The 13,049-nt window shown below is 31.2% G+C and overlaps 2 protein-coding genes across 6 annotated transcripts; both read right to left on the bottom strand.

Moving 5' to 3' along the window:
- Window positions 1–181: 181 nt before the first annotated feature.
- LOC141683206 (uncharacterized) lies at window positions 182–2,431 on the bottom strand. 2 transcript variants are annotated; one of them, XM_074487903.1, is made up of 3 exons: window positions 2,214–2,431; window positions 661–1,092; window positions 182–487 (listed from the first exon to the last, which is right to left on the bottom strand). In XM_074487903.1, the coding sequence occupies exons 1-3, from the start codon at window positions 2,277–2,279 to the stop codon at window positions 260–262; spliced, it is 726 nt and encodes a 241-aa protein (XP_074344004.1). In that variant the 5' UTR covers window positions 2,280–2,431; the 3' UTR covers window positions 182–259. The 2 variants fall into 2 exon arrangements, with proteins under 2 accessions (XP_074344004.1, XP_074344005.1); XM_074487904.1 differs by having other exon boundaries at window positions 661–1,089; window positions 2,214–2,430.
- Window positions 2,432–4,885: 2,454 nt separating this feature from the next.
- LOC141687074 (putative N-acetyl-gamma-glutamyl-phosphate reductase, chloroplastic) lies at window positions 4,886–12,503 on the bottom strand. Of its 4 annotated transcripts, none has more exons than XM_074492225.1 (15): window positions 12,433–12,503; window positions 12,054–12,121; window positions 10,992–11,147; window positions 10,551–10,658; window positions 9,193–9,279; window positions 8,883–8,933; window positions 8,718–8,789; window positions 8,477–8,596; window positions 7,880–7,940; window positions 7,705–7,785; window positions 7,402–7,481; window positions 7,234–7,323; window positions 5,721–5,849; window positions 5,487–5,624; window positions 4,886–5,125 (listed from the first exon to the last, which is right to left on the bottom strand). In XM_074492225.1, exons 2-14 carry the CDS (start codon window positions 12,114–12,116, stop codon window positions 5,517–5,519), a joined length of 1,206 nt encoding a protein of 401 aa, XP_074348326.1. In that variant the 5' UTR covers window positions 12,117–12,121; window positions 12,433–12,503; the 3' UTR covers window positions 4,886–5,125; window positions 5,487–5,516. The 4 variants fall into 4 exon arrangements, with proteins under 4 accessions (XP_074348326.1, XP_074348327.1, XP_074348325.1 ...); XM_074492226.1 differs by having other exon boundaries at window positions 12,054–12,116; window positions 12,433–12,488; XM_074492224.1 differs by having other exon boundaries at window positions 12,384–12,472.
- Between the last annotated feature and the right edge of the window lie 546 nt (window positions 12,504–13,049).

Below are 13,049 nucleotides of genomic sequence, written 5' to 3'. Positions count from 1 at the left end.
ATGACTGGCATATTCTAGTATCAATACAGGAAGACAAGTCTAGGACATGAAACAAAACTTAGCTCAATCAACAACACACCTGGTATTTGCCAACAAACTTAAATTCTCTTTGGGAAAGATTGCTAAGATCCATAAAAGTCCCTAAAGAAAAACAAAAATTACAAGTTCTAGTGTTTAGCAACATATTCAGCATGTTTAGTAAGCACCTTTCTCAGTGATAAGACTTTTGGCACCGGCTCACATGTTTTTGTTTGCATACTTAAGTTGTATTTTGTTCAGGTATATTTTCACTCAAGGTTTCTGGTTTTGCTGCTGCTTTTCTGGGGCTCCTGTACCACAAAAATGTAAACCATAGAGTCCTCAGTAATCCTCCATTTGCGATATGTGGAATTAGAATGCGGCCCCAATATGGATAATAGGGACCTGGCAATTTAATTAATGTGAAGAAAATTGCTACTGCAATCAGATGCCAGGGAACTTCCGCTTCCTGGAAATTAATGAAAAACATTAGAGATCGTGATAGTCAGCCAAAGTATCATATATATACGAGTGTGCACGTATATATAACTTAAGGGGTGGAGACTTTCATCCAAATGAACTGACAAAAGAAAACATGGATTATAATCAGTATTCAGCATGCTATTTGTAAAATTAGTGTACCTTGAGAAGCGGAGATAGTTCTAAGGCTGTCTCTTTAAGGATTCCCGCTAAAGCAACACCAACTAGAATAGGAATTGGTACAAGAAATAGTTTTCTTTCATGAGCACAGTAAGACATCTCACTCAAGGATGAAACTGCCAGCACGGGTACACTTAAATACTTCATTACTGCTAATACTAAGTCAAGAATGAGCTGGACGAAACTTTCTGCAGCTTTGTTCCATGGAAAATTCTTCACTGGCTGCGGTGAACTATCCCAAATTGATCGTGCCTTTTGACTTATGAGGTCTAACTTTGCTTTAATCGGTTCACCCAACCCTCCAGTAGTCATGTTTATGGCACATATAGTTTTTTGCCTGGGATTTCTATATCCCTTGTTTGTATTCACACTTAATATGAAGCTATTTGATTTAAGAGACCAAGACTTGCCCTGCTGAAGCACAAATAAAGTTGTCACATCTAAATGCATATACACTAAAAATCAAAGATAAATTTGAAGCAACTACACCTCATTACCATAAACATACTAATCCATAATTCAATCACATGGTAGCTGCCTTTATCAAACATAGATAGGAAATTTACAAGACACTACTTAACACAGTTGGCACAAAGCTCGACAGATAGCTGTGGTAATCAGCTTTCTATACACTACCCAATATCCACCCAACAACACATCTTACAATGAAAATTAACTGCCACACTTAAATTATAGCATGTGAGACATTCATTAAATTGATCTTTGTTCCAGTTTATCTCTAAGGTTGCAGGTCGGATAAGCTATTTTCTTGACAATAACACACACCATCTGTTTATTCTTATTCCGTTCCATTACTTTCTACTTATAATTATTTTCTACGATTTTCAAGAAATTGTTAATTCTTTCTCACTTTCATCTACATAACAAGCTTAAAGTATAGCATGTGCAACATTTGTTGAATTGATCTTTGTTCCACTTTATCTCTAAGGTTGCGGGTCTATGAAGCTATTTTCTTGACATTAAATTTAACGCACAATTACTACTACTCATTCCGTTCCATCACTTTCCACTTAAAATTATTTTCTCCGTTTTTTCAAGAAAATGCTAATTCTTTCTCACTTTCGTCTACAAAATCAAACATAAGCTATTTTATTGACATTAACGCACAATATCTATTCCTTATTCCTTTCCATCACTTTCTACATAAATTTACATTCTACGATTTCCAAGAAAATGCTAATTCTTTCTCATTTTCGTCTACACATTTACCTTAACATTATCTATCCCCCTCTATAACATCGAACAAATTTTCATTCCATTCCACAACAACCAAACAAAACTTAATAAAACCACCAAAATCAATTAAGGGTATCCATAAAAAGACTTAGCACAAAAAAAACCAAAATAATATAATTACAGTTCTTGAAAATTCAATATTTTTTTTAAAAAAAAGACATACACATCTTGCAACTGAAATTGAACACAAACCCATGTCGTGTAATAACAAAATAAGTGATTCTAACAAAAAAATTAATAATGATAAAATTAAACATAAAAAAAAAGAATTATTATACCTTGAGTGGAGTGATAGAAGATGAAGAAGCAGAGGACACATAACAACAAGAAGAAGCTGCTGACATCTTGAGAAACCCAAATGAGCGAACTTATTGAATAATCGTGACTTATTAGTTCATGGCTACTTGCAGATTCACTGATTCAACTGCTTATTTGCAGGGTTTTATCTCCTTACCCAATACCATTTTTCTTTTTAGAAACGCATAAATTAAAAAAAAAGTGGCTTTTTTGTTTTGTTTTAAGTTAGTACCCTACCCCCAACTACTAAGCAATTACGGTACATTTCCGAAATTGGAACTATTCAGATATGATTTATCGGCGATTTATTGAATGATATATCGGCGATTTATCGAAAAACGGACATTTTTTTACCAATTTTAAGCTATTTATAGGTGATTTCGGCCGATTTCTATAACGAGTTTAGTACATAAGTCCAACTTTAGGTTTTTTTGAAATATAATGTTCAAAGAAGTTTTTGTAAAAATAATATCATTTTCCTAAAAATTTGCAAAATGCAATTTTTTTTAATTTTCATTATACAAAATATAATTCTTTAATTTTGTCTTTGCAATACATTTTTTTTGTAACATGATATAATTAGATAAAATGAGTTTTTGAATAATTAAGCGTAATCTCAAATGCAACCAAAAGAAATTTCAAATGCAAATAAAAAATACGATGTAACTATTTACATATGTTTATATTTGATTTTATTTTCCATACATATCACTAAATATTTTAATTTAATATGTACTTACTGTGAAGTTAAATTACTCAAATAAATTCTTCTACAATTTCTAAATATATTATAATTATATTTAAATATTTCATTTTCCTTACGTAAAGAGGATTTAACATGTCGAAAACGATGTTGAAACTTTTCCCCCACAAATATCAGATTTAATTGTACTTTGCAATCTCCACATTTCATTTAAAATCAAAATAATATACCTACTTTGTAAAACAGAGTTTGTAACCATTAACTTTCAATATTAACTTCAAAATACATCCCTTTAGGTTATAAAATTGAAATTGAGATGTTAATATTAATAATTAAAATTTCAAATCAATAAAAATATTTATTTGATGCATATTTTACATGAAAAAAGATTATACCCCACCCGTTCTTTACATTGGTGACAGAAAATCGACACGCATTTTAAATTTTCCGTAAAGTATGATTTCCTAAATAAATTTTAATTATTTTTTCTTTTAAATAAAAATATAATGTTAAAATTTTTATATAGAAAAAGAAAATTCTAAAAATAAATTATAGAATATATTTTATAGTAGCCTTAATGCGTGCCAATCATGAAGAAAAAGTAAGTAAAAAATCAGGAAGTAGCTATTTTCCATTAGTAATGCTCTAAATTAATCATAATGCTAAATACTTAAAATATATTTATCAAGCAAAATATATGTTTTTATATATAATCATAAAGTTTCTAAATATATTTATATTTAAAAATTTTAAAAATTATACTGAGTTAAATATAAAATAATTGATATTATTATTATTTTTACAATTTGAAATTCTAACTATTAGTTTAATTTTAAAAAAATAAAATTATTATTTAAATATTTTGTTGAATTTCAATTTTACTCTTCAAAATATAAATATTTTCAATAAAATGATTAAAGAGATACATATTGTATTTGATATCAAAAGTTATGGATTGCAAACTGTATTTTTAAAAATAAGTATATAATTTTGTTATTAAATGAAAGGTATGGTTTCAAAATGCCATTAACTCCAAATATCAATTGTGATACTTCAAAAAGAGCAAACCTGTAAAAATAATCCCTCATTTCCTCTTCTACACAATTTCAAGTGCTTCGATAGTATAGTAAAAATTAATAATTTTAACTATAATTTCAAGTCCTTCGATCATATAGTAAAAATTAATAATTTTAACAATGACCCTAAAATTACAGGCATCAAATTCCTTATATAACGAACCGGAAGAAGTAATCAATAACAATAATTAAATAAAAAAAATAAGTTTAGTTCCATAGTGTATGACTTCAGCAAATATAAACGTACGTTTGAAAAATCTTAAAATAAGTAACTTATAATTTAAAATGAATAAGCGATAAATGATATGTAGATAAATACTTATAAGTTATATAAGTTATATAAGTGTTTGATAATTTTCCTTAAAAGTCAGAATTTTTTTACTTAAATAAATGAAAATAAATAATTTTTAAATACAATTAACTTAATTTGTGAATTTAAAATTAGAAAAACATTTAAAATCATATATTTTTAAAATTAAAGTTAATAAAAAATGAAAAAATCAAAATAAGTTGGGAAAATCTACGTCGTTACCAATATTAAACTTACCAACTTATAAGTTTTAAAATCAACTTATACGTTGGGTTTGTCCCTCATAAGTACTTACGGACTTATACGTGATAAATAGTTTTTTATGCATAAGCCAAACGGGGCCTAAGTTTAGTGCCAAAGTTGTATGATTTCAGCAAGCAACAGCTTGGCTTGTTAGAGATGGCCTCCGGATTTTCCACACTCAACTCCAGAAGCAAGAGATTGAATAACTTAGTTTTCCATGACTAAACCTGTAGAATCACAAATTAGTTTGCTATAGACTTCCCAAAAATCACAGGGCACGCTAACACAAATTTGAAAATGATTCCGAGCTTTAGGATCGACTGAACACGAGAATAATAGCTGGAATGTTACTAATGTTAAAAGGATCCGATATACACGATTTTAGTATATGTATGGTCTACTACCTTGCGAAAACAAAAAATAGAAACACCTAATGGTCGATACAAAATTCAGATACAAAATCGTTAGACATTACACCTACTCGAGGTTTAAAATCTAAACTTCCTGCGACTTCCCTGAGACAGATATTGGAGTCCTTGACAGTGATTGTCCCATAAGTACCTGCATGCAAATGCACAATATCAGCCAAAATTTTGAAATTTTGATACAATGACTGATAACATCAATTATAAGTTATAACTTTATCAATTTAGTGTTGGTGATGGCTAGATGGCTTTGAATTTGACGGTGTTAAATAGAGATTGATAACAGATGAAAACATAAGAAATATTCTACCTAAAGGATTCAAGTAGCTGAGATGCAGAGCTATTTTCTTTCTTTTTAGAAGGAAAGAGAAAGAGGAAGAGATGGATATGATTCCAATAGATGGCACCATATAATATACTCATAACGAGAATAGGAAGAAACTTAAAGAAGGCTAAACACGGATTATATCATCAGAACCCGAGATCAATTTGCTTACTCGTTCATGCGGATTTAGTTGAAAAATGAATCAAGGAAATAGTGGCATGTAGAGAAGCCCCGTGGTCTCTGGAATTCCCATCATCAAATTCAGGTTCTGTATAGCTTGACCAGAAGCTCCCTTCACAAGATTGTCAATCTGCAAGAGAACTCTTAGTCTTCTGATTGATAAATTTTACCACTACAAGTACTGAAACAAATGACCACAAAAGCTGCAACAGTGAAGGAAACATACAACAGATATAATTATTGCTCTTCCAGGAATTCGGTCAGGAAAAACGTTAACAAAACAGTAATTTGATCCTCGGACATGTCGAGTATGAGGAGGCTTGTCATCCTTCATCAACTTGACAAATTCTTCATTCTGCACCAACAAAAACACAAGGAAAAAAGTTTTAGATACCCTCTAAATAGACAATCGTCAATAACAACAATATACATGTAGTTTTCTTACTATTGTCGGCCCTTTTCCTATTCCCTCTATCGATTGAATCTAGATTGTAACTAAGATATCTTGAAAGTCTAAAGAACAAAGTTTGACAATAATTTTGTGAATTCATAGAATGATACTCCACACTAATACTAACCCAGTAACCCATGCCCATATTTCATCTAGTAAAAGTGTAAAGCCACTACAGAAATTAGGGATTGCAAAATAATCCGATCCGACGGATACCCGATCCGAAACCCGAAATTTTGGATTTACCGAACCCGATTTTTTGGATTTGGATTTGGATATGGATTTAATTTTTAAACCCCAAAAATTTTTGGATTTGGATATTAGGTATACCGATCTGAAACCCGATCTGAAATCTGGAACTCTACCCGAACCCGATCCGAACCCGAAATCCGAAAAAACCCGAATTATTATATATATATATATTATATAATATTATAATTTTATATCTAACACATTATAATATATATTTATTAATAATAATATACATTATACATATTATTATATAATTTTTAGAACATATATTTTTATATTTATGTTAAAAATTAACTAAATATAAAGTTTAATTAAATATAATTATTCAATCATTTAAACGGGTGATAAGTTTAATAAGGTTAACAAAATATCTTTTTGTAATAAATCTAAAAAACTGGGTATCAATAGAGTTGATTTTTTAAATATTAGCTCTACACATAATAACACAATTAATGATGTGGTGTAGTGGTTGAAGATGACACGTTAAAACTCTTTCTCTACAAGTCGCGTGTTCGATCCCAATCACTTACAATATCAATAATTATATACATTTTCAGATTTCGGATTCGGGTTCGGGTTTCGGGTTCGGGTATGAATATCCAATTCAAAAAAAATTTGGGTTTCGGGTATACCCGAATCAGATCCGAAATCTGATGGATCTGGTTCGGGTATTCATTTTCGGGTATTTTTCGGGTTCGGGTCGGGTTCGGGTATGGATAAAATTTTTGGGTTTGGATATGGATTCTGCAATACCCGATCCAATCCGACCCGATTGTCATCCCTAACAGAAATTATCAAAAGAATAGTACATGTGTTAGTTTTAAAAATAATGGGCTTGAATTAAACAAAAACAATAGACATATAATCCTTGGTATAATTCAGAGCATAATACAGGCTATTACAGCCAACATTCGTCGTCCTCATCCGCCATGCAGGTGTTCAAAAAAAAATACTCATCGATAAGAACTAGGAAGGCGACGAACAAACAGAATCTAGCTGAAGATATCATGGAAAAAGTGAAGATTATCTTAATTACCTCATAAAAGCTCCTAAGATGTTGGTTCAGATCCTCACTAGATACTCCAGGAGCCATTTCCACGTAAATAGTTGATTGCATACCACGGCTCTATAAAAGGTTGTATGAGTATTGAGTAAGAGATGGAATAAATCTAAAGTTTATCACATATACAAGTGCGATTATCACCATTGGCATCAAGTGCGGAGTAAAGCTCATGGTCACTTTTGAATGTGCAGCATCAGATAATCCTTGTTCAATCTCTGGAGCTGAAAGTCATGATAGAAACAAATTAATGCCTATTTGATCTACAATTAAAGCTTACACTACGCAAAAACCTGTGCAAATGAAATAGGAGACACGACATTAAACTTATAAAAGACATAAACTATTAGTAGCAAAATTGACAAAAGGAGGCTCCAGAACATGAAGCGAGTTAAAGTAGTACCGCATAATAAATCATAAAACAAGGTTTAGCATGAGAATGCTTACCATGACGGTGTCTGGTAACACCATAAGAATGAATACCTTCAGCAATTTCGGTGTATAAATTTGCCTCTTTTGCACCACGTCCTGCAGGAATACCCAGTATTAAAAGCTTGATACTGCATATGGCACCATGAATATACAGCTAATTAAATATAAAGATGTAACTTTGAGTATAAACCTGCTCCACTAACACCAGATTTTGAGTCGATGATGATATTTTTAACTTCAATAAGCTTAGCCTGGAAGACACGGACGCAGAAACATAGTCAAATGATAATGGCAAGACAAACTCAATGTAGATAAGGACAAATCAGATATCCGTCAAGAGTTACTCAATCCAAATAGAAACACAAGATCGTATATATTAAATACTACTCTACAAAGAGAAATTCAGTCAGTTCACCGAGATCTGATGATTCTTAAGATAGTTAAGTACAAAAAAGTTTTCCTTTAAGCAATAATGCAATATCCATGCTAAAAATCAAACATGTCGAACATATCAAATGTCTGTAAAATAATGGCATAAAATTTTGGTTTTAGATTTTGTGCTGCTGCCAAGTCATTTGTTACGCAAAGTACATGTAACAAAAAAAATTCCACAATATATTCAAAATTGTTTAAATTAGGGCAAAGCACAAGTCTAATTTGCAACATCAAATTGTGACACATGGTGACATGGTAACTGAGTTCCTATAGCCAAAAAAATGTTTCATAAAGTAAGATCTTCCAACAGTATTGTAATGCAGCAAGATATCAAAGATGAGAAGGCTCTTACATTTATCAACGGAATAAGAGGAAGCAGGATGGAAGTAGGAAAACAGCCAGGATTTGCAACCAGGCGTGCCGACTGAATTTCAGTTCTTAATATCTCTGTCAAACCATATACAGCTTCTTTCTGGTTCAACCAAAATCAAAATGTTTCTTAGTTTCACAAACAAATAGGAAAACTCAAAGATGAAGATAATGTCTATGCATATGGTACACTGTGTACCGACTCAAGCTACATATATTCCTACCTGTAAATCTGTTGCTTTGTGAGGCTGCCCATACCATTCTTCATATTCACTGACGTCTCGCAGCCTGAAGTCCTGCACAAAATTTTATTTTACTTCTGGTTATTGTAGCAACTTACAGAATAGTCACAAATTCCCTGGGTAAATCTCGTTATAACTTATAATTACCGCAGAAAGATCAACAATCTTTAACCTGGTAGGAAGACTCTTGATAATTTCCTACAATAAAACAGTATAAGACGGTTAAAACAATATGCAGCACTCATATTTGACTTGAACTGATGAGTTTGTAGAAGCTTTTCCCGGATGAAATGAAAATTGGATTCATGGAACGCTAGGTCAGCCGAAAGATGGTTATCGGTTCAAGGACGTAAGGTGACCCTGCTTTGCAGGGTAAGAAGGGGTAGAGAAAATGCCTCATCATGTCCTTCACATTATGATTAAAATTTAGCAACATGTGATGAAATCGTTTGCAGACCTGAGTGGTTCCATGTGGCAAACAACAAAACACAGCATCCACATCAGAAAAATCTGCATCTTTTACGGCAACCATATCTGGCAAATCCTGCAGATATACAGGGAACCTGAAATGTTACATGATTGCACATAAACATTACAAATATAACTAGAAAATTTGAGCATAATAGAAGCTTATACCTAAGAAATATACTTCATCCAATATATATACAAGAATATATAGAAAGAAAACATCAACAACTTCATGGCACTCCATATGACTGAATGACCATTACTACTATGATGCATGGTATTTGCAAGGAAAATGTTGAACTATTTGAAGCATCAAAAAAATTATGAAAGCACGTAGATACATATATGCATTTATACTATAGCAGTTTTCACTAGTTTCCTTTACCGCAAAAAAGAGCTTATATTTAGTTACCTCTTGCAGTTGCAATTTAAAATACTTAATAGAAGAACTATAAAACTCAGTGAAGTGTGGTCCAGACTCGTTATACGCAAAGTAATTTATGTCATACAAAAATTTAATTAGGATTCGTGGAAATATGGAATTCGAGATTTCAATAAAATACTTTAACTGTTTACATTATGTACATAATTAAAAAAACATATTATCTTTCAAAAATAAACTTCTGCGTGTCTAGATTAGAAGTTCATTCATATAGCTCTATATATATTTACAGCTAACAAATTCAAATAAGGTTCGCGGTAGTGCCAAGTCTATAATAATATTCATGTTACATTTCTCACTAATCTTCAGAATTAAATTAATATTATGTTTTCATAATTTTAAATTTGCATGAATGAATTTTTTTGTAGGGTCTGAGGCGCAGCCGGAGGCAATATAAAACTCGGCATCTGCTTTTGGGATATCAGTAAGCAATATTTATGATTTACACTCTTTTCGCTATTAATAAAATGATAAAAGCCCACCACCACGGGCTAAAATACTAGTATCCATATATGCTACGGTAGTTTTCACTAGTTCCCTTTAATCTAAAAAAAAGCTTACATTTAGTCACCTCTTGCAGTTGCACTTTAAAATACTGAATGGAAGAACTATAAAACTTGGTGAAGTGTGTTACAGTTGAATAATTTTTGAGAACCTAGAGGTGTATGGTTATACCTAGGATGATATTAAAATCAATAAATTTTTAATATAATTAATGTAACTATAACAAATAGAGAGGCAGCAACTGTAAAAGATAATATTCTTCCATCAGAATAAAATTGCCCTAATAAAAATTATTCAGCGATTAAAATTACAAGCTTCTAACTCATATATAAGTGAACAAATGAAAACAATACTATATTTTTGAACAATTAAGAACAGATAAGATTGATATAGACATATACTTGTGTGGCTAAATGCGGAAATACTGATCCAATTGATTGACCGGCTTTTCTGTCGGCAGTCATCAAGGTAATGTCAAAATATGGATGGTTAGCAAGGAGCCGAACAATCTGAAAAAATAAGGACCAGCTATTAGCCAAAAAGAAAAATAAAATTAAACCTTTGGTTCTACAGGTAATACTGTCATGTAAATTCTGTCCAAGTTTAAATTGAGTATTAATTATTATAACGAAGCCCAATTTGCAAAAGGAAGCTGATAATTAGAAGCAAGGTGTGAAGAATGGGTGTGCCACATGAGACAAATTGAAGTGCTCACCGAAATGAGTTAAATTTTCTGCATTACCTTGAAGTGAGTGTAATAAATTGTACTTCAATAGAAATTGTTATCATTTTCCATAGCATTGCAGTTCAACCTGGAGTTAAAGTTTCAGTGAACATTATACCTCTGATCCAGTGTAACCACTCGCTCCAAGAACACCAATTCGAACAGTTTTCTCCAATTTACGAGATTCTACCTTAGAAAATTGCAAGCTCTCTTGTTTTGAGGCGACAGAACTTTGAACTTTCAAATTCCTAAACCTGAGGTACCTCGTTTCATCCTGAATTTCATAAAATATTGGCTTATGGAAACTTTTTTTTAAGACAAAATTTACAAGTTAAGAGAAATGCTAAAGAGATTATATGATCCCATATTCTCATTTTTTTTGTTTACATTGTTTTCTCAATGCAATACTAAAACACTCTTTTCAAATTATTGCAAATTTGAAGATTTTATATTTCTATGCCATCCATACTTGATCTAAAATGATTGACCACTGAAGGCAATATATACATTTAAAATGTGAAACTTTAGACTAGTGCCTTATTTTATGCTCAAGTTCATAGATATAAGAATATTACTTGCAGCTATTTAAGAAAATGAAACGTTAATCAAGGAAGGGGGGAGGGATGCAATAAACATGTGCTCCAGATAGTTCCACAGTGCAAAAATTAGTCTAAATATGAAAGACAAAGAAGAGAGCAATTATCATTCAAATGGTGAACCTTTAAAAAAATCTAATCTTTCGTCATTTCCTCTTTAGGTTCAAACAGCCGTAGAGTTTTATTGTTTTTCAACTTAGTAAAGATTTTGAGTGTACAAAGATAGCGCACCTCAGAAATAAAGGAACAAGTAAAACCGAAACAAGGAAACAATACAAAAACCAAAAGCAAATAGATAAAAAATCACACAATTAAGCAACATGTTAACTTTCCAAGTTATAATCAAGCCAAAAAAACCAAGGAGATAGAACCTGTAACCGAAACCGGAATTACGGACTTTCTATAGCAATAACCAAACACGAGATTCATTAACTCATTATATAAATTATTCATTCTACCTTCGAGTACATAACTGTTATCTAACCTACATCTAATCTAAACTAGTTGCAAATGAAGTGAACAGCTCCAATTTGCTATCAAGAACATAAAAAAGAGAGCTTTAATTACAGAGAGTAGCCAAGAACCTGAATTTTCCGCAAACAAATGCCATTACTAGAAATGGAACCAACAGCTGCAATTGAACCCATCTGCACTATATCAAACAAAACAAAGCTAAGCTAATTAGCTACTAAATTATCATAAAAAATGAAAATCTTGAAACCCCATGTTGTTAAGCACCTTAAAAATGAGGGTTTTTCTGGGTTTATCAAGAATCAAGTAAATTAGGTCCATTTGGCTTGTAAAGATTAAATCTTGATAGCCCATTTCTTTACAAATAAAGAAAAGAAAAAAAGATTTGATTTTTACAAAATACAATGGATATACACAAATTAGAAAGCATATATCAAACATACCACAGATGAAATTATAGAGCTTTTCTTAGCTGTGTGTGTGTGTATGTACCTGGTTAAAGATGAAAGCTTTTAGTAGTGAAGCTTTGCGTTCTTATTTAGGGGCTGCTGCTTGTTATTTATTTGTTTTTAACTTTTTTGCTTTTTTGCACTTACAGAATTTTATAAAACTTAAAAAAAAAAATTAATACAATTTAAAGTTGGGTTTCAATCCCTAACAAAACAATTATGTATTAAATTCACAGCCCTTAAATCTTTATTTTAATAGTCCGGATTGAAGATTTTTTTTTATCTTCCGCTATAAATATCCGCGGAAAGTACTTTTCTTTTCACGGATATTTATAGCGAAAAAGAAAAATTTTTTTCCGCGGATATTTATAACGGTAGGTAAAAAAACAAATTTTCAATCCAAACCGTTGAAATATAGATCTGCGTCCCTGGAATAGCGTGTTATTTAAACGGTACTTGACACACGATTGTCAGGACGAGGACCCTTTAAAGTTTTAAACTAGTTGTTTCTTGTATAGGCACCTGCCAGTCAATTTAAATTTTGGATTTTTTTTGTTATTTTTGAATTTCTTAAAAGAAAAATAAAAATTAATATTTAATTTGAATATTAGAAGGTTTTTAGCCTGGATTTCAAATAATCAAATAATTTTTTAAAAGTGA

This window comes from Apium graveolens, chromosome 9 (assembly GCF_009905375.1).
Source record: "Apium graveolens cultivar Ventura chromosome 9, ASM990537v1, whole genome shotgun sequence".
Taxonomy (NCBI): Eukaryota; Viridiplantae; Streptophyta; class Magnoliopsida; order Apiales; family Apiaceae; genus Apium; species Apium graveolens.
Note: the sequence above shows the minus strand (reverse complement) of the source record. Positions and strands in the feature narration are given on the sequence as shown.

Coding starts and splice junctions, on each gene's coding strand:
- LOC141683206 (XM_074487903.1), bottom strand. CDS start 2,279: ATGTCAGCAGCTTCTTCTTGTTGTTATGTGTCCTCTGCTTCTTCATCT. Junction 1,093..2,213: donor CTTCTATCACTCCACTCAAG/GTATAATAATTC, acceptor TTTGTGCTTCAG/CAGGGCAAGTCTTGGTCTCT. Junction 488..660: donor AACTATCTCCGCTTCTCAAG/GTACACTAATTT, acceptor ATTAATTTCCAG/GAAGCGGAAGTTCCCTGGCA.
- LOC141687074 (XM_074492225.1), bottom strand. CDS start 12,116: ATGGGTTCAATTGCAGCTGTTGGTTCCATTTCTAGTAATGGCATTTGT. Junction 8,597..8,717: donor ACAAAGCAACAGATTTACAG/GTAGGAATATAT, acceptor TGGTTGAACCAG/AAAGAAGCTGTATATGGTTT. Junction 7,324..7,401: donor CTCCGCACTTGATGCCAATG/GTGATAATCGCA, acceptor AACCTTTTATAG/AGCCGTGGTATGCAATCAAC.